We start from the raw sequence: 27,702 nt of genomic DNA, 5'->3' as shown, positions 1-27,702 counted from the left end.
GATAAGACAAAACATTTTTTTGATACTGAAAAGTTTTAGATTTAAAAAACAAGCCAAATAAATGTAGTAAATTTTCTTCAGAAACACAACAGTACTTAATTGCAGAAAGTGCAGTATTTGTCATGTGTGAAGTATTTGTCTAATTTACAGCTAGGGCTCTTCATCACAATATATGATTTAGTATGACCACCTGATATTCACAGACATTTGATGCTCGGCATAGTTTTTAGTCCTTCTGGAATTTTCAGTATTCAAAGTCTATTAATGAGAACATTGCAGAGTGTAACTAACTAGCTTTTAAAATGTGAAGAATTCTTAGTTTGTGCAATGTGAAAGGAACACTGTCCACTGTTGAAAAATGAAATGAAGCGTTCACTGTAATTTCTTCAGCTTTATTTACATGCAATAATGCTGTATGTCATGTAATCACAACAGCCAGGTACACTTCGAAAATGAGTTTTCCTTCATTTCTTTTCAAGGTTCAGCACTTTGTGTGAAGGTTAATACTGATACAGTAGTGTTGTCTCTTTGTACAGTCTAGTGGAAACTGTAAATGATATGATTTTCAGTTTTCAGAAGAGTTTTAGGGAGATTTAAAGGAGCTAAATATAAGATTTTGACGACGCTATATATATAAAATTTCAAAGACCTTTGCAATATTGAACTTTAATATACACCTGCATAATATTTGCCTGGAAATGGAATTAATGTACTAATATCAAGTAATTAACAAGTACTGAATGGCCTTTTAATAGAAAAAAGTGTGTTCTCTGACTTTTGTACAGTACTGTATATACACCTCAGTTACTACAGTCGACTGTTAGAAACCTCTTAGCCTATTTTTGTTTATAAAATGGTCAAATGTGACTACTGATTAGACAGTTGGCGTAAACTGGACAAACAAACAGCAAAATGAGACTGAAAGTAAAAGCTTACATGTAGCTCCATAAATCTGAAAATCTGAAAATCAGTATTTGAAGGTAGTTGTGTTCATTCCAGGTTTCCCATTCACTTCTTAAAAACATGTATTCAATATTACTGAAGGCAGAGTGTTTATACATTGCATACATTTGTTAATACTTTGTTAATTATGAAGTACATATTTTTTAGTGATATATCTACAAAACATTTGAACACTGGATGAAGAAGCTGAGCACCACCAGTAACACAGAGTTTCTCAAGTCCCGTGTATGGAGAATTTTTGGCTGAAACAGATTTTTTTTCTGAATAATATATGAGGAACATATACGCTGATAAATACTGTGTTATAAACAGTCTTTCATAAACAAGTCTTATGCTCAAGATCTTCACGTTAAAGCATTCTTTACAGCGTAGTGATGTTTTTTTTTTTAACTGTAAGGTATGAATGATAGTGTTAACATTTCCAATAGCAAAACAGCTAATACAGCTTGAACAAGGAACTTCCTTTATCCTGGTGGTGACAAAGCAAACACAGTAATACACTTTTCTCTCATATAAACAATCCATATATACAACATATAAAAACTATTTACATGAGCATAAATATATAAATATAGTATCTTTAATACAAAAATAAATACTGTCTCTCTTCTGTTTTTGTGTTTTTTGTTTTGTTTTGTTTTATGTCCCCCGCACCCTCATTTTTTTTCATCCATCATGTCGTACTCGCTCCTCTAGCTGGCTTTCACACTGGATCTTGACAACTTCCTGTTGTGTTGCATCTTCAACTGACGTCGTCATGCCAACAGCTTCTGATGCTGGTAACAGTGACAAGTCTGGAGAAAATATAACTGCCATCAATAATAAATCAATAATCATGGTCCCTCATCCTGCTTTAGTAAGGTGAGTGTTGTGGTGGATCTGAAGCCTATCCCAGGAACACTCAGGATAGGGACAGCAGTCTATTCCAGGACACCATGCACACATTCAGACCTATGGGAAATTTAGCACAATCTACCTACTGGAATGTAATGACGTTAATTCACTAACCTAAACACCGGGTAGCGTGGTTCTCCTGCACATGTTCAGGATGATCGGGGCTCAGGAGCTCCATGGTAGAGTCGTCTGGCTCACAGCAGCCGTCCTCTTCCACGTGACCGGGAACACTGTGGACAGCAAACACACCACGTTAATCAATGTCTAAATTATTCACCCATTATTCACAGATGAGCCTGTGATAAACCCTGGTAGAATCACGGTACTAAGCCTGGTTCAGAACCCCTAAAACTTGGTTGCATTAATGATTCTTACCCCAAGGAGTAGTGATAAGCATGGGCATGTCCATTGGAAAGTCTCTGAGGCAAAAATGTGCCATTTTCCATTTCACAATCTGCATCCTCCTGTAGTAGAGAAAGAATTTCACATGTTTGGCAAACAAGTATGTTATTTATTCAGTTAAGGAAATATCTCATAGGATTTTTATCAACACTAGTCTCAGTGGGAGTTTAATTCTAATCCAGACTGCTTTAAGGTGACTAATGTTTCACTTTGCTGTACATCCTGAATGCGTACCTGGTGTAGTCCAGGAAGGCGGTGTGTGTGATGTTTCCCGTTGGCGGTGTACTCTCCTTTGGGTGCGTATACAGTATGGCCAGGGGTCAGGTGGGAGTCTACAGGGCAGTGCCCTACTAAAGCCATGCCCTGCATCGGCACCATGGTGTACTGGCAGGATGACAGGGGTGCAGCCACAGCTGGAAAGCACATATCTGTCGTTTGCTCTGAAATACAAACATGTCAAGAATGAACAGCAGAGCTCAGCTATATCTAAAAATCATATAAAATTAAAATAGAAATATACTTCTATTCCTTACAAGAAACAAAATAATCTTCTCAGAGATGTTAATAGTTAACATTAAGCTTTAAAGAATAACTGATCAGTGGCACACTCACTCTGCTTGGCCCAGGCTCTCCATAGACAGAATGGAATGAAGGCTACGATGATGAAAACGAGGGCTCCCAGCACCACCACTCCCACTATGAGGTAAGGTAAATCACTGGGGCGTGGCACAGGGCCTCCCAAATCCGGCCGGTGGGACGAAGTCTCTGGAGTCGTGTGCTTCTGATTGGGTCGGGCTGGAAGTCCAAATAAAAATCTTTAGAGAACAGCAGTGATAATGGAACTGTAGGACTATAATAGCAAGCCTGTGTGTGTTTCTGTGTGTGTAATGAGCAACGAGAGAGACAGCATTAGGAACTCACCTTTCGTTTCTAAGATGACCACATTGCCAAACTCGCTCACGCCTCCCTCGTTAAAACACTGCATCTTAATGTCGTACGCCGTTTCAGGCTGCAGGCTGGTAATGGCGTGCCAGTATCGGTCTCCTGAAAAAACCCGGCACCAAGTTTAAGCTGTTTACCCCAAAAACATGCCACATTGCCAGCTAATATGAGTGTTTAATCTTTCAGATGACTCACCCTCCACGACATCTCTCTTATAGTCACTGTCATTATCACTGTCAGTGGGTCGGTAATAGATGTAGAAGCCATAGATGGGAGTGTTATTCACTGGTGTGTACTGAGAAGAGAAAAATGCGTTTCTTTAGTAACTGATGGTGACTGATTTTGGAAGCAAACATCAAATCAAAATTTCCTCAGTAGTATATTCAAATTAAAGTCAAACCATTAAAACTTTAATGCTTGTATATTACAATATATATAAATTTTCATGTCTCTGTGTCTGCAGATTACAACTAAAAGATCTGAATTTAAGAAGCATTAATACTTACGGCCTTTTATTTGTAAAATTTAATTATAGGCATGTTTATGAGTTTTTAATAGTAGCAGAAATATGCAGAAATATGGCATAGACTGAGAGTCTACTCACAGTCCACTTAAGGATGATGGTGGTCTCATTGATGGCTTCAGAGTAGGTGATGTAGGGGCCATCGACAGGCCGGGGGTTGGTCTGGTTGCTGCCCATCACTGTGTAGGCTTTGGAGGGTGCACTTGGAGGACTCGCTCCCAAAACATTCACAGCCAAAACCCGGAACTTATATGAAGTCCCTGAAATGCAAAAACAAACAAGCAAAGACTTGTTAAAGCTAAAATCAGAGGTTTGTAAAGCCTTATTTGTTTCTATGAAATTTACGGTAGCCTGATTTTTAAAGATTACAATTTATATATACTTTGACTGTAGAAATAATTGAATGCCCGCTGTGGGCTAAAGTATTAAATGATCTAGAGCTTCTTGCAATTTTTGCAGGCAGAGACCCCTTTAACTGTAAAATTAATTCCACAGACACACACACACACACACACACACACACACTTTTCTAAGCAGTAATCTATCTATTAATAATAAGCAGTATCTAACTATTCATATTATTATCTGAATGTATATGATAATATTCTGGATATTTATTAGAGCTATAGAGCTTATTCCTGAACCTTCCACTCATACAACACATTAGGTCAAAGTTAACATTAATTATAAGTCTATTTGTTTTTAAACTATGGAGGTTTGGAAAAAACCTATTTAATTGATCAGTCAAACAAACTAATAACTATAAGAACTATAATACCTTTGTTAATAATGGGTTGTGATTTCTATCACTGTAACAAATTTTTAGAAAAATACATCTTTCACATGGCTATACTCCACAGAATCCACTTGAAGAACCACTGAGCTAGAGCTTCAAATAAAATTCTTCACTGGGCTGAAGCATTCAAAATGATTTTTGCTTCCCTTTAGGAAATTTTGTTTCAGAATCTACAATTTGTTACTCAGTCCTGCCTTCATATATGGACGCTTGCTGGTTTCTAAAGTAACTGCGCATACACCATGCATGCACTAATTAAAATTAAGAATTGCTCAGAATTTCTCAATCTACTCATCAAATGTGAAAGTACAGGATGGTCAATGATCATAAGAATGCTGATAATGAAGCACACCTTTCTCCAGGCCTTTGATCTGTACAGAGAGGCGTGATGGAGAGATGTTGTCCTCCGCTACCTCCCACTCTCCCCCGGCTCCTCCGTCTTTCCTCAGTTTCTTAAACTCCACTCGAAAACACTGAATGGGGAAGCCCCGGTTCCCACGGGGGATCCACGTCACGTAAGCTGAAGTCTCTGATGCCGTGGTTACCGTCGGTCTGTCTGGAGCTTCAGGGGCTACAAGCACATGAACAGGGAGTTTAACTTAAGCAAGAATTCAGCACTGCTATAAGCATGCAAATGATATATACTCATACATACATACATATATACATCCACACACACACCATAACACACTTACTGTTGTCCTTAATTTGAGTTAGGATTGAAAAGAGGTCAAGAGACAGAAAACCAAAGTTAGTATAAAACAGATGGATTTAATTAGTGTACACTGTAGATTTAACAGTAGTGAGAGATTAGTGTAGAGATTATTAAGATCACAGTGCACTACGTCTGAATGCAAAAATTGTGTGTACAACTTAAATCAACTACTTACGAGACAGACGTGATGGCGACACTGGCGTTTTGGGTCGCTCTATTGCTCCACCTACACTCTTGCGTCCTATAAACCAAATAGAAATGTTGAAATTATATTTATATATGGTGGCTTCACATGCTTGTTGAGTCTAATATTAGTTAAGCTGCAGTACCTTTACCAGTTCTGAAGGTCATCATAGCAGGTTGACCGAGTCCAGCACAGTTCCTTGCTGCCATCTCAACTTCATACAGGCTGGCCGGCTGCAGTTTGGCCAGAATCAGCTTGTGCTCCAGACCAGATATGTTCTTTATGGTCCACTCACTGAGAGAGTCGCCAGCCTGAAAAACAGCGAGAGGAAATAAGAGTTAAATGACATGGACATTTTGCATTTCTGTACAGAATTCCCAGAATTGCCAATACTGCTAACAAAAAAATCCTAACAGGCAAACAGAATTTGACCACAAAAATCCTAAGGTATGTCCGTAGACCAAACAGCTAATTTTTTTAGGAGTAAAAAAGAAAAGAGTGAGTCATAAATTCAATGTGACCACTACTTAATAATAGGCAGCTCCTCCAATTTTTTTAACGGCCAAAGACACAAGTCTCTCACTCTAGATTTCTTTTGGCTTGTAAATTCCAAGGTTCGCCTAGATAAATTCAGTGAAAAGTGCTTTTACCTTTCTGTACTTGACAATGTATTCCAGTATTGGTGCCCCGCCATCGTGCCGGGGCTCCCAGATGAGCTCGTAGAAGTCGGCCGTGCCTGTGCGGGGCTGGCTGAGGATGACCGGCGCCTCGGCTGGCGACACGTTCCCGGGGATCTCTGAACAGTCGATGAAAAGCTCTGTGCTGGGAGCCATTGGCCGAGCAGGAGGCAGCTCTCGCAGAACTTGGTCAGGGCTCAGCGGCCGAATGAGGGGCAGTCGACCTGGCCGCGAGGGCGCTGAAAGCAAACAAGATAAGAGCAGATTAAACAGAGGGACAGAGAGAAGCATATTTTCACTTTTGCACAGAACTAATACAAGGTGTATATATATATATATATATATATATATATATATATATATATATATATATATATAGATTTTTTACACAAAGACACATCACACTTAGACACTACTCTTTTACTTATTTACTACAGACTTAATGGTACGTACCAGCAGGCACAGTGAAGAGTCGTGTGGCATCCTGGGCTCCGCCCACCCAGTTCTCAGCCATGCACTGGTAAACTCCGTCATCCTGCGGGCCCACGCTGAGGACACGCAGCAGGTGTGAGGAGAGGCGGTGACGTGATGATGGAGTGATTGGTTGAGCGTTATGGAGCCAAACCACGCTGGGTGCCGGATTTCCCCGAACCTGACAGCTGAACCTCACTGTGTCGCCCCACGCTGGCTCCTGCTGCAGCAGCTCCACCCGCACCTGAGGGGGCTCTGAGAGAGGATACAGGAATGTAAGTAGGCTGTGTGAGGGAGCTCGGTGTATGGATGTGTTATAAAATACAGTGTTTGCTATAGACCCACTTCATAGATTTTTGTGTCATTGTGTGTGAATGTGATTCTCTGGCTTTCTCTCTCTCTTTTTCCCTTTCTCTCCTCCACACTTTCACCTTCTCTCTCTCTCTCTCTCTCTCTCTCTCTCACTCTCTCTCTCTGTTTCTCTCGCACTTGATGGTTGGCTGCTAATGAAACAGCAAGAGCTCATTAGGGCAGCAGCAGACCTGGTTTAATCAATCACATCTGGCAAGAGATGAGCCCACAAAAACAAACTCATCTTTGTCTCGGCAACTCCAATTCTGCCCACACGCATACACACACGCACACACTGCTCTCAACTTTCAAAATGACATCAGTTATTAAGTAGCTATACAACATGCTATCCAGGAGTAATGCTAAACCATACCCCTTAAACGTCTGCCAATATTGCTATGTGAGAAGTATAAAACGTAAAATAGTCTTTGCAAGCTTAGTGGTTAACAGAAATGTGTAACTACTGCAGACAATGTGTCCCGTCAGCACGCACACCCCCTGTTGTCCCTGCATGACCTGAGCACTCACCGATCACTTGGACATCGTAGAGAATGGTTGCTGTGCCAGGAGAGCCCATGCCGTTGTGGGCGTGGCAGGCGTACGTGCCCGAGTCTCTGTCACTCACGGTGTCAATCAGCAGGTTGCTGAGCAGGAAGCGAGTGTTGTTTTGAGGGCTTAATTCTCGACCGTCTTTCGCCCAGGTGACCTGAGGTGTCGGGGTGCCGCTGGCTACACACTCCAGAACCAGCCTGTGGCCTTTACGCACCGTCATGGTGCGGGATGCCGGCGGGTAGATGATCCTCGCTGCCTCGGACGTCGAACCTGCACAGATGAGACCCGGGTTAGTGACCACAGCTGCTGAGAGTGTGACTCTTTTGGCATTAATAAGGATGTATTAGCAAAATATTAAAATCTCTGCATGCTTACTTCAAGAGGAGATTTGGAATGTTAAACAGTAAATCAATGGCAATCAAATCAATAATCTATCAAATTAATTTTAAAATCTTTACAAATTAAAGATATAATTTTATGACTACTGAAATGGTTAAGTATTAGAATTAAGTATTGTCCCCATTCAGTCACTTTAACTGCTTATCCGGACCTTCCTAAACAAAGAATTTTATGAAGCTGGATATTTTTTCGTTTTTCCTTTTTTTTTTTTTAACCATTCTGTACCTTTTTGTTTTGTCTGTAATACTAATAGTGGTTAAGTTGTAATCAGTAAAGCAGTGTAGGAACAGGAGTGTTTTTCGCATGTGCACTCACGGCGTATGCGCAGGCGGTCAGTAGAGGTGGAGGTCTTGATCTCCTGGGTGACTGGATTGTAGGCAGCACATTTGTAAGGCCCCTCGTCCTCCTGGGTGGCGTTGGCGATCTGCAGGTTCCCCGATGGCATGATGAGGTAATTCCCTATAGTGACGACAGGGGGCAGAGTTTATCACTTCAGCACACTCGGCAAACACAAACAAACTGCATCAAAGACTGTTCAAATCTCTTTTTTATCTGATAGTGGATTAGAGGCTGACTAGATTAAAAAACTAATACTATAAAAATGCATAATAAAAAATAAACAATTTAGTAAAAAACTACAACTGAATGCAAACTAGAAATAGACACTCTGAAACTAACAGAAATAAAATCTAGACAATCTTTCGTCTCATTGTCACTTTCAATATATACCATATTATTTTATATTATATTATATTATATTATATTATATTATATTATATATCTGATTGCTTTCTACTTTTACTGTCTGATATTTAGCCAGATTTACGATCTTCCATTTGGCCAGATAAAGTACTTGTTGGACCAGACACAATTTAAAATATGTCGCTAAAATGAAAATTACTAAAACTAAAACAGAAATCATCTGTAAAAAAAAATACAGTGAAAATGAATAACACTAAAAAGAAACCATTTGAAAAAAATCTCAAAAAGTAACTGCAACTATAACATAAATCTCCAGTAAAAAAATCTAAAACAAAAAAAAATAGAGAAAATCAATGAAACTAAACAGAAAACATCTGCACAAAAGTCATTAAAAATGCACTAAAAAGGAACTGTAACACCATCGTTAGACTTTCCCTGTCTCTGCTTTAGGAGCAGTAAATAATGACAGTACATGAAAGACTTAAAGACCACAAGGGGGCGCCATAAATTCTGTAAAAGACACGACAGCGTGGAGAACTGGTTACCAGAGAGGCCACAAGCTGCCTGAGGGTTACATACCAGGCATGGCATGAGAGGAAGATTTACAGATGACATAAATAACTGGAGAAAAAAAATTAAACAAAGGTATTCCATGTTTCAACTTACTCTTGATAAGTGGCTTATCTGTGTGATAATTGATAAGAGAGTGCAGATAAAATGGCCGGCATTCCAGTAAAATCAAGTTCTTGAGACGAGACGAGTGATAGAGTGAGGGAGGAATGAGAGAGAACTGATGGAACCTTACAGAGATTTTGAAGTCTTTACCTTTAGATGTTTCGAGCCACTCCTGCTTGACGCTGTAGCGGACCTGCGCCTGGGGCTGGCTCTCAGGTAGGTGACACTCGATCACCGCTGTGTTCCCTTCATCCACCTCAATCTCCTGCTGGTCATCAGGCTCAAAGTCTCGCAGCTCTACACACACACACAAACACACACATCAGGTAACTAAAAACAGAACAAAGTTACGTCCAGCACACTACAGAAATAAAGACAAAGATAAGTTAGTAAAAGAGACAAATACAAGGAGCACTGAAAGGAAACTCTACAGTCAAACACGTTAAATATGTTTGCAATGAAATATTTGCAGTGTGATGTTTATTGATTCTGGTGCTATTTTGTTGGCTGGTGCTGCATTTCTGTTATTCTTCTGAGCAGACAGTGCTCGTGTGTGACTGTTATTGCTAGCACAGTTACAGCAGAGTTTAACTAATTTTCCAGCCACATTCATCAAACTAATGAGTAAACGTTAAAGTAATGGAGATGCATTCCGGCTATACGACGCCAAGGTATGGAGGAGACTCGGCTCAGCTAGTTAGCGATCTACGAGATGATGAGTATGAGGGCACTGCATGAGAGTCGTGTTTGAGCAGACGTGTTTGAGCAGAGTGTACAGATGAGGAAGTGAGAGAGCTGGACAAACCCAAGGACTAAAGTGCTGCTGCATCGTTCTCTTTAGGTAGGGATGAAGCGAGGGCTAAATCCTACTACAGCACTATCAGTAAGCAACATTGGGGGCAATGTAGGAAACCGTTAACTAAAGTGAAAATAGACCAACCATGTCGAATGTTAAAACTAAAAAAATTCAACTCAGAATTTCATTATAATATAAATCCTAGACATCATTTATGATCACATTAAATAAAAAATGAATGTGCAAGTCCTTTCCTTTGTGTAGCAGAAAATTATATTCTCTGAATAGGAAACCGGAGCGTTACTGTGTGTCATTTGGAGCTTTTAGGATATCAAATGGGCAGACACCCAATAGCCTTAAGACACAGAGCCAGAAAGTCTGCCTGCTCTGACCTCTCATTTGCCCATGAGCTAAAATGAGGTCAGAGGCCAAAGGTGACCTTCCTCTTGAGTTTCAGCAAAAGAAAACCAGTCTGGACTGCAATGCAACACAGCTAACCCTGAGTGCATGTGAATGTTTTCCTTTAGAGAATGAGATTTTTTTTCCTGCTCTAACAATCAAAAATTTTTCCAAAATTGTTGATTTCTCCTCTAATGAAAACAAGCCGGTTTCATTGTTCTGAGGTTATATGAGCGCTTGTTTTTCATTGGGTTTTATTGCATTCTTTGGCAATTCTGAAGTCTCTCAGTCATGCAGAACTATGATGAGTCAGGGAGGAATTGTGTAAGGTTTCGAGTCCAAAACATAACTCAAGACTGGAAAAACGGAAACAGAACTAGCTGTGTGCTCCCCTCGCCTAGCTCATTGTATAGTTTTCAGCGCATTCTTCAGCAGTTATGGGAGTTAGTTTTGCTTTCAAGGCTCTTATAATATGCATTTGTATTTGTGATATAACATCTATGTATATGGACGTTTAAAATAAAATAACACACTTGTGTTCCAAAACTTTGGTATAATAAATTGCTAGTGCTTGTACACACACGCACTCACACACACACACCCCATTCCAAAGGAGATGAGCATCCCAGGATGTGTTCAGACTGGGTGCAGGCTGGGGGGAGCTGGAGAAAGGCGGTGTGACACTCCGTTTGCTAAATCAATCAGGGCCTTTTTATAGCTCCCCCCTGCCTGCCTCCCGAATTCCACCCAGCACACCTTTAACCCCCTCCTGCACCAACCCCCACGCTCCAAAACACACACATTCCTGCTCTCAGTACCCCCACATGACTCAGTCTCAGGTGAACCAGGAGGGTTTCGAGAGGAGGAGAGGACACTGGCATGTTTGTTAGACAAAGTACATCTGCTATTAAAGGAATACCCTAGAATATTTCAACCTGGAGTATTCCTTTAAAGTCGATTCTCGGGTGTGCAGTGTAGCTGTAGAGTCGCTATCTGAAGAGAGCAGACTAAGGCAAAGTTGTGTGTGTGTATGGAAGATGAATGCGTGCATTGTGTGTGCGAGGTGCACTCAGAGTGTGTGTGTGTCCTGGAGAGCCAGAGAGCAAGGGATGCTGGGAGTCACTCAGGATTAATGGTATTTATGAAAATGGATCTGCTTTGCTTCCAACTCAACTTGGCAATCGTTTCATACACGCTGCAGGCTTTCTTAGCATTCATCATTCTTGTGTGTGGGGAGCTGTGGAGCCTGTGTGTGTGTTTGTGTGTGTGTGCCCTTGCTCCTGGGAAGACTGGAATATTACATTAAAACTGACTCACAGAAAATAGCTACAGTCTGTATCACATACGAGGAGTGTGTGTGTGTTTGTGTGTGTGTGTGTGGTTACTAGGTATTCTAGAGATGATCAAAACAAATCAGATACTGTCTAGCTCTGCATTCACACTAGCAAGCAACAAGAAACTTGTGTTGCTTTTAGTATCTCTCTTAGCGACCACTGCTGCTGTCGCTTGTGAGTGTGGCCTGTCCAGGGTCTTTCAGATCTGATAAGAAACAGTAGTAACTATATACATCACTACTAAAGCTACCTCATTAAACACAAATTAAATGCACTAATCGGTGTGAAAACTGTTGTTTGATTTGTTTGATGTTACTTGCTCAGCTTCATACTAGCTTTACTGGCAGATTAGCCAAGTACTAGCTATGCTCTAATTAGCAAACTGTACTAGCTACTTAAACCCACCAGAGGCACCAACAATCTCTGCTACTTCCTTCCACACTTTATTTTTCTTCGCAACGTCTCCATAGACAATTAATGGAAAGTTGTATATGACAGGATGAAATGAAACCACGGCTACTAAACAGTAAACTAATTGCAGATTGTGAGTGGGGAACTGAAAAAACATTGCTGCACAAGATCCATAGGACTGGTCCGTGGAATCATTTAAGCCAATCGTGTGGATTTGTCATTTTTGGATTTTACCACATCAAATCAAATTTGTATAGAATTAAAAAAAATCTCAATTTGAATGTTGCTCATCGCTGAAATTACGGCTCCTTAAAGATTAAAGGTTGCTTGTCACTTGCTAGTGTGAACGTAGGCTAAAAGCACGAGAGCAACTCAGCGGGTGATCACAATCAGAGCTTGGACTGAATTTGTGGCACGTTATATGCACCCGATGTGTGTGAAAGACGGTGTGTGTGTTGGCTCACAGGCGAGGGAGGCCTGCTTGTCTCCAAAAGAATTCGAGTGGAGAGGTTGAAATAAAACACAGCCGTCTCCCCGGTGGGAGTGAGCTCAGACAGGATTCCTACAGCGACAGATACCAGGGAGAGCCAAGCTCTTTCACAGAGCAAAGACAAATGAGAAAAAAAAGCCACATAAGTGAAATATGGAGACAGGATTGCACACACACAGGCACACACAGCCTCCCAGAAGACTTGTTCGCCTCTCTGGATGATGGAAGAGGGGTCTTTATTAAATTAGGCTCCGGCTAAAATTCCACATCTGCAGCACCATCAGCCTGATTCATAGGAGAGAGGAGTCTTATCACTAACATCTGATACACACACGCACACACACACACACACACACACATATCCTACCTCCTCGTTTTTTATGCTTCAGGAAATGGGAGTCTGTGAGAGAGAGAGAGAGAGAGAGAGAAAGAGAGAGAGAGAGAGAGAATGAGAGGCACAGAGGGTCCAGGGAGGCAAGAGGAGAGAGAGAGAGGTAGAGGGAGAAAAACAAAAAAAAGGAATGGGGGAAAAAAAAGAAAAACAGGGAAGGGGGGAGAAGGAGACAAGGGACTGAAAGTGCTCTTTGAGTGGAGCGAAATTTAACGCTCCATAAAATACTTGGAGAGGAGAAGCGGAGAAGAGAAGGGGAGATGATGGAAAGTGTTTTTGTCTCATTTGTAGAGGTCAGGATGGAGACAAAGACCTCATCACATCTCATCTTCATACTGGTTCCTGTCTCAACTAGCTGCAGAGTCACAGTGTGTGTACACAGTCACAGCATTTCTCATAAATACACATGTGCCACTCACAGACACACACACACACACTGCACAGAGAAACAGAAAACTCTCCCCATACACACAGAATCCAGAGGAATCCAGTGGAGAACAGGGAGGAGGCCATGTCCTAATGGGCCTGTGTCTCTGTGCACGCACACATACACACACACACACACACATATACACACATACACACACACACACAGGTTACATTACACACCCCTCCCTATGTTGGCCCCAGCACAGAATGGCCAACAGCACGCATGCACACAAACACACACACACACACACACACACACACACACCAGCACTGGACTACAGTCTGGCACATCACCACTGTACACATCCACCGCACACACTCCATCACTGTCCAACACAAGCACCAGCGCCAAACCTCGCTGAACTAAAACTGCATCACTGTTGCTAACACACACATTCTCAGACACGGACACTGGATCAGTGATCACGGGGCAATCATTTAAATTCTACCGTCACTTTTACTGATTACTTTTTACACAATCCATAAAATGACCAGGAGAAAACTCTCTTCTGAATTGACATGTTCTTAAAGATTTCGTTATATCTTGTGGGAAAAGATGTTTTTTCTTAAGTATAGACACTCCCGGAAGAACTCACTCTTTTCTATAAACCAAAATGATGCCAAGTATCATGCGAGTTTAAAATGCAGAACGATAAAATATGGGTTACTTTTAAAATGACATGTCAGAGAACTGGCAGGGGTTACTGGCAGGGCTAAGTTATTGACTTATTTTATGGTCATGTGACAGTTATAAGGAAGGACAAAACAATCAGTTGGTATTAAAATGACGTGTGCGTAGTACACAGAATTTTTAGTGTGACAACCAAGACAGCCATCACTGTGATTTATGCAGACGTCAGTTATCCAGCGTGAATCGATCATAATTCCTACAGGCGTCTTCCGGCAACATTACATAACAGACACATGTCTAGAAATCTTCTTAAAACAAAACCACAGTCATTCATGTTTATGTGAGCATGGCAAAAAGAAAGAGAGAAAAAAATATGACCCAGTGTGACAGCTTCTCGGCTGTTAATCTTTTACCTTACTGATATTTCTGCTTTCTCTCTAGGAACTGGGTTCTAATGCAAATTGTGAAGAGCGCGTGCGTTCTTCAGGTGTGTTAGAAGTCGTGTACTCACTGGCTGCAGTGACGTTTGCAGGCATGCTGGCTCGTGCTCCGGCACTGGTGCTGGCCACACACTGGTATCGTCCCAGCGTGCTGTTAGAGAGGGAGGGGATAAAGAGTGCGTCCGACTGCATCACAACACCCAGCTTGGCCTCATCACCGTTACCGAACAGCTCACGGCCATTCAGGCGCCAGCTGATACGGGCCTGAGCGGGTCGGGCACTGCACCGCAGGGTCACGCTGCCCCCAAGTTTCTGCACCACGGACAGCGGCTCCTCCATGAACACTGGGACATCATCGTCTAGCCAGAAGGAGAAAGAAATAAAGGTCCGACTTCTCTTCAGATGATGTTTACAAAACTTTTTGGGTTTGTGGTTTAATGTAATTCCACATCATTCACATCACATAAGACCACTCAAGAATGCCCGATTTGGGAAACTGAGGTTTATGTAACTGTAGATATGAAGTGGGAAGCTTACCATTGAGAGCAGAAGCAACCTGCAGACAGCACAGAAGAGCTGAGCACAGAGCACAAAGCAGCTGAAGCCTCCGATGCCATGCTATCCAGTCCGCCATTCTCGACATCTTCCATATACCACCTCTGCCACGGAGAGAGAGAGAGAGAGAGAGACTAAAACTGTTAGATCTGCTAAAACTGTTAACAAACCAGAGTAGCAGGATGTAAACAGGCAGTTTACAAAAGTCAGACAAAGATTATTAGTTCTGTCAGAAATAATACCAACCACACAAACCCAACCCCTGACACACTTACAGAGTCAGCAATGGACAAATCATTAGCCTGGGAGTATCAGTAGTATCAGTTATAAGGCTACAAATCAGTGGCTGTGTAACTCTCCTACGAGCAAAACACAGTCACCCTCACAGGTAAACATATCAAGAGAAAATAAAGATGCTAGCCAGACTCGAGGAATATCTCTGATATGCAATACAAGTACAGAACACAACAGTTCATAAAAGAAATGCTGTCCACTAACTTGCTGACTTTTAGGTGAGGGCAAAACACAATGTGCCTCTTGAAAAAGATTGTCAGAAGAGGATAAGGACTAGGTCTATCCTTCCTAGGAATTCATTTTCCTTAGCCTCTATTTTATATATATATATATATATATATATATATATATATATATATATATACACACACACACACACACACACACACTTCACCTTTAACTTAACTTTTAATTCACTCGCTGTATGTTATTACACTGTTAGCTAAAACTTTTTAGCCTCATCATTTCTGGACAACTGAAACAGCACCGTGAAGCTTTTACTTGCCCAGAGAGAGAGATAATGGAATTATCATTTGTCCACCTCTAAGAGTAGTCCAGCACTTTGGATGTTAAAAAAAAGAAACTATGACTAAGATTGAAAGGCTTTTATTTGAGAGTATTTACTTTCAACTTGGAAGCATACAACCCGTTGAGCCCGCACCTCCTCACCGTGTTGTTGAGGCGGGCGCCGGGATAGCGGAGCCGAAATATGAGCCGCCCCTCATTCAGGTGTAACTGATACAGGTAGAGGCCCGGAGAGAGGCCCAAACAGAGGCTGCATTATTCATCCACAGCACAAACAGAGGGGGGGTTGGGATGGTGGTGGTGGTGGGGAGGGTGTGTGTGTGTGTGTGTGTGTGTGTGTGTGTGTGTGTGTTGGGGGGGGGGGGGTTTGGCAGGGTAATGGTCAGTCTATTAACAGTTAATGCAGGAAGGAGCTTTTCTCTTTCTCTCCCTCTCTCTCTCTCTCTCTCTCTCTCTCTCTCTTGCTCGCCCCTCTCTCACTGCCAAGTTTCCCGAATTCTTTCCTGTCAGGTTAAACTAACAACTTCCCGTCAGGATGAGGAGGGTGGTCCACTGCTCCCAAATTGCAAATCTCTCTCTCTCTCTCTCTCTCTCCCTCTGTCTTTCACTCCCTCATACCAGTCTATAATTTCAAAGTAAATGATTAATGACACTTCACAGAACAACTCAGCGCTCCAAACATGGCCGGGCAGAGACGAACACGAGTCTAAAAGAGAAAAATAAATCCCGCTTGTGTCCTGGGATGTGGACCTGTTCGAGTTTCAGAGCCATTAGTCGTTCGCCAGAGTTTCTCACACTGAACAGAATGCACTGCATTTAAAGACTTTAAGGTCAGCCCTAAACAAATGTTTTCCTTCCCGATGCCAAAAAACAAACAGAACGTCACACCAATTGAGCGAAGCTCACCAGAGACACGGTGCAGTTTGGGGCTTTTCCTAAACAGGAGGCTTGTCTTTCTCTTTTACAGTCTCTCTTTCTCTCTCACACACACACACACACCCCAACTTTTTTTGTATCTCTTTACCCGAGCGGAAAGGACTTGACACTGAAACTTCATCTCCAGGGGGGAAGCATAACAAGTAAGCAGAGCTCTTGTCCATCTGAGCAAACAATCAACACTCTCAGCAGCGGGACCCACATCTGCATTTGTCCACACGGCGTCCTGACAGCTGCATGAAAGCCGCCAGTTCCTCACTCCAAAAACAGGTGGAGTTTCACCTACTTCATCTACAGTGATTTGGCTTTCCTACACCTCTTCTCTCTCTCTGTCTCTCTCTAACTTTCTCTGTCTCTCTTATGTCTCTCTCCCACTGTCTCTTACTCTGTGTGTGTGTCCCCATGTCTCTGTCTCTATCTTTCGCTGTATCTATCCTTTTCTCTCTCACTCTGTGTGCCCCCATGTCTCTGTCTCTCCCTCTGTCTCTGCCTCTTGCTGTGTGTCTCTCATATTGTATGTCTGTCTATATCCTTCTATGTCTGTCTCTCATTCTGCCCCATCTCTCTCTCTCTTTCTCTCTCAACCTCCCTTCTCTACCTCTCTGTCTCTCTCTGCCCCCATCTCTCTCTCCTTCTGTCCTTCTCTGCCCCTCCCCTCTGTCTCTCTGTCCTACTCCATCTCTATCTCTCTGTCCCTCTGTCCTTCTCTGTCCCTCTCTCTCTCTCTCTGCCCCTCCCCTCCATCTCTCTCTCCAGGTCTTGGATTACAATTAGCATTCTTTCCACTGCAATGACAAAATGCAGCCATTGAAATACTGGCGAAACACAAAGCCAGCAACTGCAGACTACTATTGATTTACTATTAATAAACTCTTTCTAATAATACGACTCAGGGTAAGTATGAGCCATAGAGCTTCATTTTTGTCTAAAATCATTAACTAGAGCTTGTATAACACTTTAAATTTACTGAAAAACTCTCTGTTCATTTAAAGAAGAAAAGTTTTGACTTTTTTTTCTTCTGTGTTCACCAATTTGCCCTATTATCTATTAAAAAACTTTATCATCTAAAACACAAATTTTCACTTGAAATTCAGAGAAAACAGAAAAATGTCATTTATTAAAATGATAGTTATATTATTATTATCAGTACTTCCATTCGTAGAAAAACCTCAAAACTTTAACACTTTTCCTACAGAGATGTGTATCACCAGTGAGGGACACACAGCTGTCATGAGTCCATCTGATGCACCACCTGTCCCAAGCATACACACACACACACACACACACACACACACACAGAGGGAGACACTTCATTCCAATACACTCATATCATCACCTCAGCCTTTTATGAGTGAGTGTAGAGAGTGTAGAAGTCACTTCACAAAGTCTCATTGTCACTGAGCCCTTTATTCTCGGGCCACTCGGTGCACTATTGTCCCTGCGGCCTGTGTGGATAAATTCATTTTGACAACCCTGCTAATTGGATAAACCGGCTCTCTGCACTCAGTGAGCGCCTCTCACGCCGTTCACATTCCATCTGCTTTCTGGTGCGGAGGGAGGAGAAGAGAAGAAGAACGAGGGATGAGGGAATAGGATGAGGAAGGGGTGAGGTGGGGGGGTGGGAGGGGTGTCTTAGTGTCTTAGCTCCTTCTCAGGAGCTGAGCTGTTGAATATTTATCGCCCTTCTCTCTCGCTCACTACCCATTTATGTCCTTCAACAGCCATCGCAAATTCTCCAAACAACACAAAGTGCCCCCCCTCCTTTAGATAAACACATGCGGTGTCAAGTGTGAGGAGTGCTGGGTTCAACTGGCTGCGCGGGCTTGCGGCCCACAATGCCCGGCCGAATAGCTGCCATGCGGGAGGCCCGTTGCTCGGGGTGACGCTAACAGGCAGAACGCACCTTAATAGAGTGGAGAGTCATTGTAAAGCAGTGAGCCGGCGCGAGGACAATAACCCCAAGGCCCCAGCGTGAAAAGAGAGACGCTTCTCTGAAGGGCCAGAGGAAGAGCTGATGGGCTCAATGGTCAAAGGGAAGGACCGAAGGAGGGGCAGGGGGTTCGATGACCAAGTGTGCTTAGAGAGAGGGAAGCAGTGGTTGTGGTAGTGAGGGGGGTGGAGGAGAGTCAGGATGGATGTGAGATGGGGGGTTTTACATGGTTAAAAATACATCCAGCTTAATAAGGGAGATGTCACGCAATGGAGCAATGAAGTGAGTGTGTGAAATGGCGGATGGTTGTGAAATAAATCTCAACACTGAGCTTTCAAAGTGGAGAAGAATGAGGACCCACTTTAAATTTTTTAACATCTGATCATTCCACCTCGCTTTCCTATTTCTTTCATATTTACAACGCTCATGATTTCACAGGAATTCCGTGCTGCTTGTCTTCAGCTTTTCACTGCAGACAAACCCTGTCCCTGTCCCTGTCCTGAAAATGTAATATTTAAGCTCCACATTGTCTCAGAAATGAGTCAGATGAGGTGTGGAAGAGCAGGGGTCCTCCAGGACTAAGGATGGGAATCACTGTGCTGACAAATGAAACACATTCCTTTAAATCTTATTTTAGAGATATATGGCTATTTTTTAAGTTTCTGATACCTAGGTTTAAGTCAATTTAAAAAATCACCTATTTCAAAAAGATATTTTTTATCTAAAGAGTTCTTCTTTCCACACAGATATGATGATGATGCACACAAACCTGTTGCTGAACAATAAGCTGTAATTTAAAATCTTCATGTCAAATAATGTCTAAATAATTCAGCAATATGAAAACTTATTCATGGTTCATGGTATGTAGATTAAGGGTTAAGGGTTACACCACAGAGGTCTATGCCTAATTTTACTCATTTTTTTTTAACCTAGGTTTAATAGTTAGTGTCGAGTGACAATATGAAAATGTAATGCAAAAAAAAATGTGGATTAGTTCTTTTAATCATGTAGTGATAAGATTCATCATAATTGGATCCTCTGAGTGCATCAGTACACCACGTGGTACGCTGTTCACTGAAGCACACATCATTCGACCCGAATCCCTTCTCCCCACTTCTGGAATGTTCCTATTGGAGCCGAGAGGCTGTATGGCAGGTGGAAACACAGCAGAATCTCATTGGTGCTGTCTGGACCCTAGCAAACATCAGTCGCTCACAAGCTTGGAAATGAAACATCAAAAGCACCACTAACGAGGTCAATACTCCCTCCTCGATAACCCCCTCCTCGTCTATGTATTAATGAGCAGCAAACTCCAAACCCCCACACTGACAGGGGAAAGGAAAAAAAAAAAAAACACTAATGAGACGCAGACGTTCTCAGGGGATTAATGAGCAAAAGATCAAGCCAAGTACAGGATTTCTAATCAATTATGAAGAAGGGCATTTGCATAATTTATAGCACATGCTTCAATTAGCAAAGCATGCAGTAATTAGCGGATCTGGGCAGCGGCATGGTCACATGACCTCACTGCTCAATATGGCTACAGATGGCCTTTCAGATCAGATTAACTCTAACACAAAGACAGTTATATAGACAATATACTAAACTAAATGCTTTGTTCAGTTAAGGATTAGTTGACATTTTAAAATAAATTGAATTCTTACTATAAGTCATAAATACAGTATACTGGTGATCCTTTAACAATCTATGAACTTAAGGTCAAACACTCTACTACGCTAATCACTCCAAGGAAAAACAAAACATCCACAGGCACTAGTTTACAAGCCGACATTAAATTTAAAACACACACACACACTCACTCACAGAACTAGGCTGAGGCTTTTTGTTAAGTCTCCAACAATAAATCCCAAACTCCTGCATCAAGCACAGACACACAAGACTGTAAAATTCTCGTAAGCATAAATATGTAATTCTCTGTGTCAGCACACACACACACACACGCTAGCAGTGTGTAGTTGTGCAGGTGAGGGGAGGGAGAGAGGGATGGAGGGAGAGAGGGATGGAGGGGCCCCTGCTGTTCTGGCAGCTCCTCCATCACCGTGAATGGAACCAATTTTAAATCAAAAGCAATTTCTCCGCATTATTCAGCAGGAACCCGGGGCGCTCAGACTGCCTGTCTGTGCACCAATAAGTCTTTCAGAACGAAGGAGAGTAAAAAAGAAATGGGCGAGGGGAAAGTGCGTAATACGATAGTAATAAAACGTGCATAAACTGTTTATAAGCACTGGCTGGTGTGATAAAGTGCAGTTGCCTTACTGAGCGGCTCTAAATATGACCAGAAGTAAATACGTCAAATGAGGAACAGCGGCGACGTTTAAGCATGACCTAAAAACAGAACGTGAGGGGTTGCCCATAGGTTTGGCGCGCACAGACACACACGCACACACTTCTGGCCTCTGTAAACACCTGCAGGACCCATGACCACATAGTTTGTAGACATATCAAGGTCAACACCAACCGCTGAACAAACAAACACTTAGCGCTGCTACATCATACGGCAGCCTCCGAGCTTCTGAACACACCACGACGTCATGCCAACGTTGATCCTGACAAGAAAAACGGGAATGTTAAAGGGAAAACTTCAGTTATGTTTACACTGAAATACGTCTGTTGTGTTTAGTGAATCTGGCGCTAATTTGTTAGTTGATGCTGTATTTCGTTATTTCTGTGAGAAGTTCTATATCATCGCAGTGGGACGTTGTTATTGCTGGCGCAGTTACTGTAGCATTAGGATAAAAAATTTAATCAATCTCAAAATAAGGGATAACGGTTTCTGTGTTAGCTCTTAAATCAAAAGACTAGATGATTTCATTTTCCAGTGATGTTCAACATCACATTAAAGGGAAATCCAGCACAGAAGTAGTGGAGACATTGATCCAAATGTTGGACTCAAAACTCGCAGAACACAATGCAGCTCAGTTACATCAGAGACTCGGCTCGGCTGGTTAGCGATGTACGAGATGATGAGTGCGATGGAGTTGTCAGCAGTATTAGCATGAGAGGTGAAGCTTTGGAAGCTGATCAGTTTGAGCAGAGTGTACAGCAGATGAGGAGGTGAGAGAGCCGGACAGATTAAAGGACTAAAGCGCCGCTGCATCACTCTCTTTGGGTAGTGATTAGGTATAGTGATTTCAAGCCAGAAGGTTTTTTCTAATATGTCACACTGGGCTGTTGGGAGTCTGAAACGAACAGTGTTCATAAACACGTTCACAGGCTAGACTACCGCTTAGCATCATTTAGCCACTGACAGGACGCCAAGCCATAATGATCTTCCACAGTTACACCATTTGAAAGTGTTAGTTTAGCCAAATAACACTCCCTGTCTTTTAATGCTAATCCCTCATAATAAGTGGATGACATTATAGCTAATGTCATTTCCTAAATAAAATTCTTGGTAGATTCTTCATTCAGATTATAACCAAATAGTGACAGGTTGTGACTACTCGAGTCTTTTTGCAACCAGGGCCCGCGCTCATCTCTTTTAGTTTACAAACACCAAATGTGTCTAGTGACTGCACCACCACAATGACAAGCATTTGCAACATTAAACCACTTTTTCGTACCTTCTCTTATCTGTTCACAGCTAAACTATGTCTCAAGAACCGCAAAATATAAACAGCCAGAAACTCTGCACTGAACCCTAACAAGCTTACAACAGTAACCTTACATCTGAACACACAAAAATACAAAATTCAAAGTAAATATTGATTAGAATCTCACTAAAGTCATTTGTAATGTTTATTGAAAAGTGACAAAATGTTCCAAAAAAGTGACAGAATTTATTAGAACATCGATATTATACCATTATTTTGCAATGATGATAGAATCGTTGCATCGTATTGCAACAATATAAGTGTAAAATATAAATTATAACTAGTACCACCTATAGTCACATATATAATTTGTAAGAATAAAACAACCAAGGTGTTGTTAGGCTTCATTAGATTTCTTATTAATCAGGTTGTGATAGAAGGTACGACTGTTAACCCCGGCCCTAACAGTAATAAAGTTCATCATTTTGTACACAAACAGTGTGAATTCATACAAATTTGTGAGCATGAGATGTGTTCAGTTACCATGAAGGCAAACAACTTCCTCTGGCCATACTCAAAAGGACTTGTGGTGTGTGTGTGAGAGTGTTCGGCGCTTGTGTGTGAATGCGACATAGACAGTGTTTGCTCTGTAAATGAGAGTTAGTGCGAGTGTGTGAATGGAGTGTGTCTTGGTTTCTCTTGGCTCATCAAGCGGCCCTTAATCTCTGTTCAAATATCTACTTGACAAACGCACACACACTGGGCTGTTTGTCCTGACACACGCTCACACGCGCGCGCGCACACGCACACACACACGCTGCTTACTTACTTATGAGTCTGGAGTTCGTCAGCTGGCTCATGACACTGTGCCAGACACACTCGTTCAAACAACAAAGTGTGTGAGAGCTTGTGATGTCTTTTATGCTACAGGTATCCCTGATAAGGTATAGACAGTCACTCAGAAAAAATCACATGAGGAAAAAAATACGCGTAAAATTTTTCCTTTTTCTCTCCACCAATCAGAGAGGGGTCTCGACAATGACGCGCCTCCTCCAATGTGCATGCAACATGTTGTACAGGACCAATCAGTGCCTCCGGGGGCTCAAAGCAGAAACATAAGTGCTCTGCCACATGGCCGCCTTACCACAGCATCGTTCTCCTTAAAGAAAATGTCACAGATGGTCCACATGGTCATGGAGGAAATGTGCTTGGCATTCGAACCTCAAACTTTGTTCATGTCTGTGCAGGAAATTCCATTTATATATCAATACCATGATCACAATATTTGATTTTAACATGTATACAAAGAAATTAATTAACAAGGAACAGGAAACGAGTCCATAAATTTTCAAATCTGTATTTACGACATGTTCACGCCATGCCACAATATCAATACCACATCGTTATAACACTCTTCACTGTTACATGCATTGACTCAATATGGACATGGAGTTCATTTATTCACTTCATATCACTTACACTCCTGGTTTATTAATCAGTATTTATATTATTCTGCGAAACTAATCGTCATGTAGCTATGAGAGTGATGAATCTCATCACTCGTCATTCTGAATCTCAACATCTGGAGTTCAAAGAGTTAATAAATTAAAGGTGAAACAGCCTTGTATGAAATCCAATCATGTTTCTTCTCCCAGAGCTTGACACACTGACATTCAATCAAGAAAATAAGCCTGAGAAATCGAGGGCGTTTATCAAGAGCAAAGTGACAAGCTCTACATTCCTGTATGAGAAGATAATCCTGATTGGAGAGCATCTCCTCCACCACACACACGCGAGCTCGCTGGTTGTTGCCTGCAGGCTGTTATGGCTGCGTGAGCATACTGACTGAAGCGGACATAAAAGTCTACCCTGAGGAAGCTTTTTTTTGTGCTCCTTTCGTGAATTAAGAGTGAAGTTACACCCTTTAAGAAAACAATAAACCTTTCCAAAGGCAGTGCTAGCACCGCAAAAAAAAAGGCTCCCTGCCAAAAACACAACGCGCTCTCAATCAGAAGCAGAAGGTGACCCGAGGGAAAGGACAGGTCTATAAAACGTGATTTCACGCTCCCCCAAACTCTAAACCGAGTGCATTTTGCTTCCTGAAAAAGAGGGTTCCTTAAGGCTCTTCCGTGGAGCTGGAGTTATAATTACTATTATTATTACTACTATTATTATTACTACGAGTCTGAAGTGGGTGAAGAGTCGCTATGGTGCTGAGGTATCAGGTTCTTCATAGCACGTAAGGAAGTTTAAGGGAGAAAAACGTCAACTTTTACAGTCTCCTCACACTTAGCACTGCAGATGTGATGTGCCAAGACAAGCACCTTGACCTTTAAAACAGGTTCTGACCCTGTAAAGCAATCAAATAAGTTCACACTGAAGCTGTTTTTCACTTTTCGCCTTCATGCACTTTCTTCTTGGCAACATCCTCATCATTCTTCGTCTCCCTGAAACATAATACCCTCATCCCTCTCTCTGATGTGCCTCTATCAACTTCCCCAAAATCCCCAGCCCAGCTTGCTCACCCCAGATACCTGTTACACCGAAAGAATTCAGGGCTGTGAGGGCATGTCGGTGAAAATCTGGGCCTACATCTGCGCACAGCTAATAGGTCTTTCCCAAATAACGCCCTAACCAAATAAGGTCAGAATGCCACGAAAGCCAACAACATAATCAGGCTGGATTCAATTACGGAATAACTTTGATCCACCCGACCGCCAATCATCGTCAACGAAAACACTGCAGCCAAGGTTTTTTTTTCTCCCCCCTCCCCACAAATTGAGCTCGGAGTGATCGAATATCTTCTCTTTATGTCTGTAATACAATAGCTGAATTTTAACGACTGGCACTGACAGCATTACTGCTCCTTTTATTGGCAAGAATGTTTTTAATACTCGATGAAGCAGTCTGGGAGGGATTTGTTCCAAATGACAAAATGATCCCTGAAACTCGAATCCTTCAGTGATCCTGAACATATGATATCTTCTAAAATTCCTAAAAACTAATACATAAAGCAAAAGAAAAAGCTGAACTTCTTTGCAAGCATGCACAATACTTATATCCACCAGTGCTAATAATCAAGCCTTTCATATCTATACCTGAGTTACATCTCAAAGTATATTCAGTGTCTGCTAAGACAATACTGTCATATAGTTTATTGGTACTGAAACCTGATTAGTCTGATATTCTGTTAGTTAATGTATGTTAAATACACTAATGTAATAATATGTATTAAATAATCTCATGTCACAGATATGAACCAGCTGTTGGTTTTAGGTGATATTATTAGTAAATATATTATTATATGAGTATTAAAGCATGGTTAACATTCCAAAAAGAAGTATTTAGTCCTTTATAAGCTAATGAAAACAAAAAAGATCAAAATCCTAATGTATTAACATGTATAATGTATATGTGATAAATATGTATTAAAGAAGAATGTGGAGTTGATTCAGCTGTGTCATGTCACAGGGAAATCGTGCATGCTCTGCATTTTGTATTAACCCTTTAAACCTTCAGCATATTATTCAGATTATGTATACATTACTATTATTATTATATTATTATTACTATATATTGATCAGTAACTGTAGGAAAAGTAATACTGAAGGTATGTAGTAACAAGTTCAGACTTTGCGTTTATAGGGTTAATGAGTATATGTATTAATATATGTGTATTACTACATGGTTAACATTCTTAGAAAGATGATGTAATGAAGATGAAATGGAAATGAAAAAGCTCAGTATCAGCCAAAATCAAAATAATGATAATATGTACCAAATAATTAGTAATCAACAGGGACATTCACTCATCAATTAGAGTCGATTCATTTGTTTCATGTCACAGATATAAAACATGTGGATGTTCTGGATTTTAGATATTAACCCCTTAAACTTAAATACTACTCAGTGTAGTATTCTGATTATTATAATATTCCTACTATATGAATCAGTAGTTGTACTGAAACTAATACAAAAGGTTGTTAAGTAGCTACAAGCAGGAGGATTATAACTCCAGGCATTGGTTTAAGGGGTTAATAAATGCAAGTATACATATTAAGCTAATAGTTATCATTCCCTGAAATGTGTATTTCATCTATATTTAAATGTATATTTAATTTATAACCAAATTAAAATGAAAAATCTCAGCTTCAGCTACTGGAACTGTCAAACCTGGTGAATGCTGATAAGGAAGCAAACATGTTTCCTTCACAATATAAAACAAAAATATACAATATTGCTTATTCCACATCAAAATATAACAAGTAAACAATAAATAAAACCCATCTAGTTTTTTCATGTTGTGTTATTTGGTCTGAAAAACCTGTTACATGGACTGAGGCTTGGAAAACCAAGGATTATGTTGACACACATAGCAAATATTATCACTAAACTGTACCAGTGCTGTCCTCCACTTACATTCTTAAAGAACTGGAGACTTTATTATTTTTTTTTTTAACTCTAAATGTAATGTTACTCAGAAAATGAATTACAGAAACACTTTAAAAGCCTTACATGTGTGATACTTGGCTACACTGCAGCCAGTGAGCTTAGCATCACAGCAACGCATCACTCATGCAGCAACTTTCAACTACAACTAGCTGTTCCGGGGAAAAAAGAGGTTTGAAATGTTTTTTATAGATCTGCATTCTGTCTAAAAACGAAACAGGATGTGTACTAGGGTTTTACAATGTCGGAAAACTTTTTTAAAGCGTTTTAAAAGGCGACCATCGAAACAAAACATTGGCAAAGTTAAGTGTTCAGTGTTAGCTAGCTTAGCAGGCGCATCCTGCGAGTGCAACAGACACAAACCTTACCTTTAAAGCTTCATTTCTGTGTCTATTTCTATCACCAACACAGCATTTCAGCGATAAAACATCATTCGAGACATATTAGATACATTTCTAGTGAGCACTGGTGGGGAAAAAAATAAGTATGAAGCACTGGGCTAAGTTAAAAACATCAGCGTGAATGTTTTCGGAGACTTACCAAAAAAACGAGTGCTGGAGATGAAGCTGTTTTTTCTCTGGAGTGTGAAGGTTTTTCCCAACAACTTCGTGCAGAATTTAATCCCAAACCAAAAAGAAAAAGAAGTAAGACTGTTTCTTTAGCCTTTTTTCCCACCCTCTAAAGCGCTGAGCTAGTTTAGTAATTTACTGCGGTGGGACCGACATTTTCCTCGGCTCCCCCAAACTTGTCCCATTGAAAGGCCGTTTTTGGATGACTGAGCTCTCACACAATTCTCCCTTTGGCTCCACTTCGGCTCCTCCCACTTTCCCAAAAAAAAAAAAAAAAAAGAGGGAGGGATTTGAACAATAGATCCCCAAATCTCAAATCTGAG

General features: G+C 41.2%; 1 protein-coding gene across 2 annotated transcripts; it reads right to left on the bottom strand.

Moving 5' to 3' along the window:
* Nucleotides 1-376: 376 nt before the first annotated feature.
* Nucleotides 377-27,702, bottom strand: boc (BOC cell adhesion associated, oncogene regulated). Of its 2 annotated transcripts, none has more exons than XM_026938146.3 (19): nucleotides 27,351-27,702; nucleotides 15,105-15,226; nucleotides 14,639-14,926; nucleotides 9,397-9,543; nucleotides 8,185-8,328; nucleotides 7,447-7,740; nucleotides 6,550-6,822; nucleotides 6,070-6,335; nucleotides 5,571-5,730; nucleotides 5,411-5,476; nucleotides 4,873-5,091; nucleotides 3,806-3,984; nucleotides 3,397-3,496; nucleotides 3,181-3,303; nucleotides 2,872-3,054; nucleotides 2,494-2,699; nucleotides 2,233-2,321; nucleotides 1,972-2,087; nucleotides 377-1,757 (listed from the first exon to the last, which is right to left on the bottom strand). In XM_026938146.3, exons 2-19 carry the CDS (start codon nucleotides 15,208-15,210, stop codon nucleotides 1,630-1,632), a joined length of 3,087 nt encoding a protein of 1,028 aa, XP_026793947.1. In that variant the 5' UTR covers nucleotides 15,211-15,226; nucleotides 27,351-27,702; the 3' UTR covers nucleotides 377-1,629. The 2 variants fall into 2 exon arrangements, with proteins under 2 accessions (XP_026793947.1, XP_026793945.1); XM_026938144.3 differs by having other exon boundaries at nucleotides 5,565-5,730; nucleotides 27,351-27,698.

This window comes from Pangasianodon hypophthalmus, chromosome 22, assembly GCF_027358585.1.
Source record: "Pangasianodon hypophthalmus isolate fPanHyp1 chromosome 22, fPanHyp1.pri, whole genome shotgun sequence".
In the NCBI taxonomy this organism is placed as follows: domain Eukaryota; kingdom Metazoa; phylum Chordata; class Actinopteri; order Siluriformes; family Pangasiidae; genus Pangasianodon; species Pangasianodon hypophthalmus.
The sequence above is the reverse complement of the archived record's forward strand: the minus strand, read 5'-3'. Positions and strand labels throughout refer to the sequence as shown.

Bases quoted from the DNA above. Each gene is read 5' to 3' on its own strand.
- boc (XM_026938144.3), bottom strand. From the start codon at position 15,210: ATGTCGAGAATGGCGGACTGGATAGCATGGCATCGGAGGCTTCAGCTG. The intron at 5,731-6,069 runs GTAAAAGCACTT...GCTGTTTTTCAG, and splicing joins ACATTGTCAAGTACAGAAAG to GCTGGCGACTCTCTCAGTGA. The intron at 1,758-1,971 runs GTTAGTGAATTA...TATTTTCTCCAG, and splicing joins CCACGCTACCCGGTGTTTAG to ACTTGTCACTGTTACCAGCA.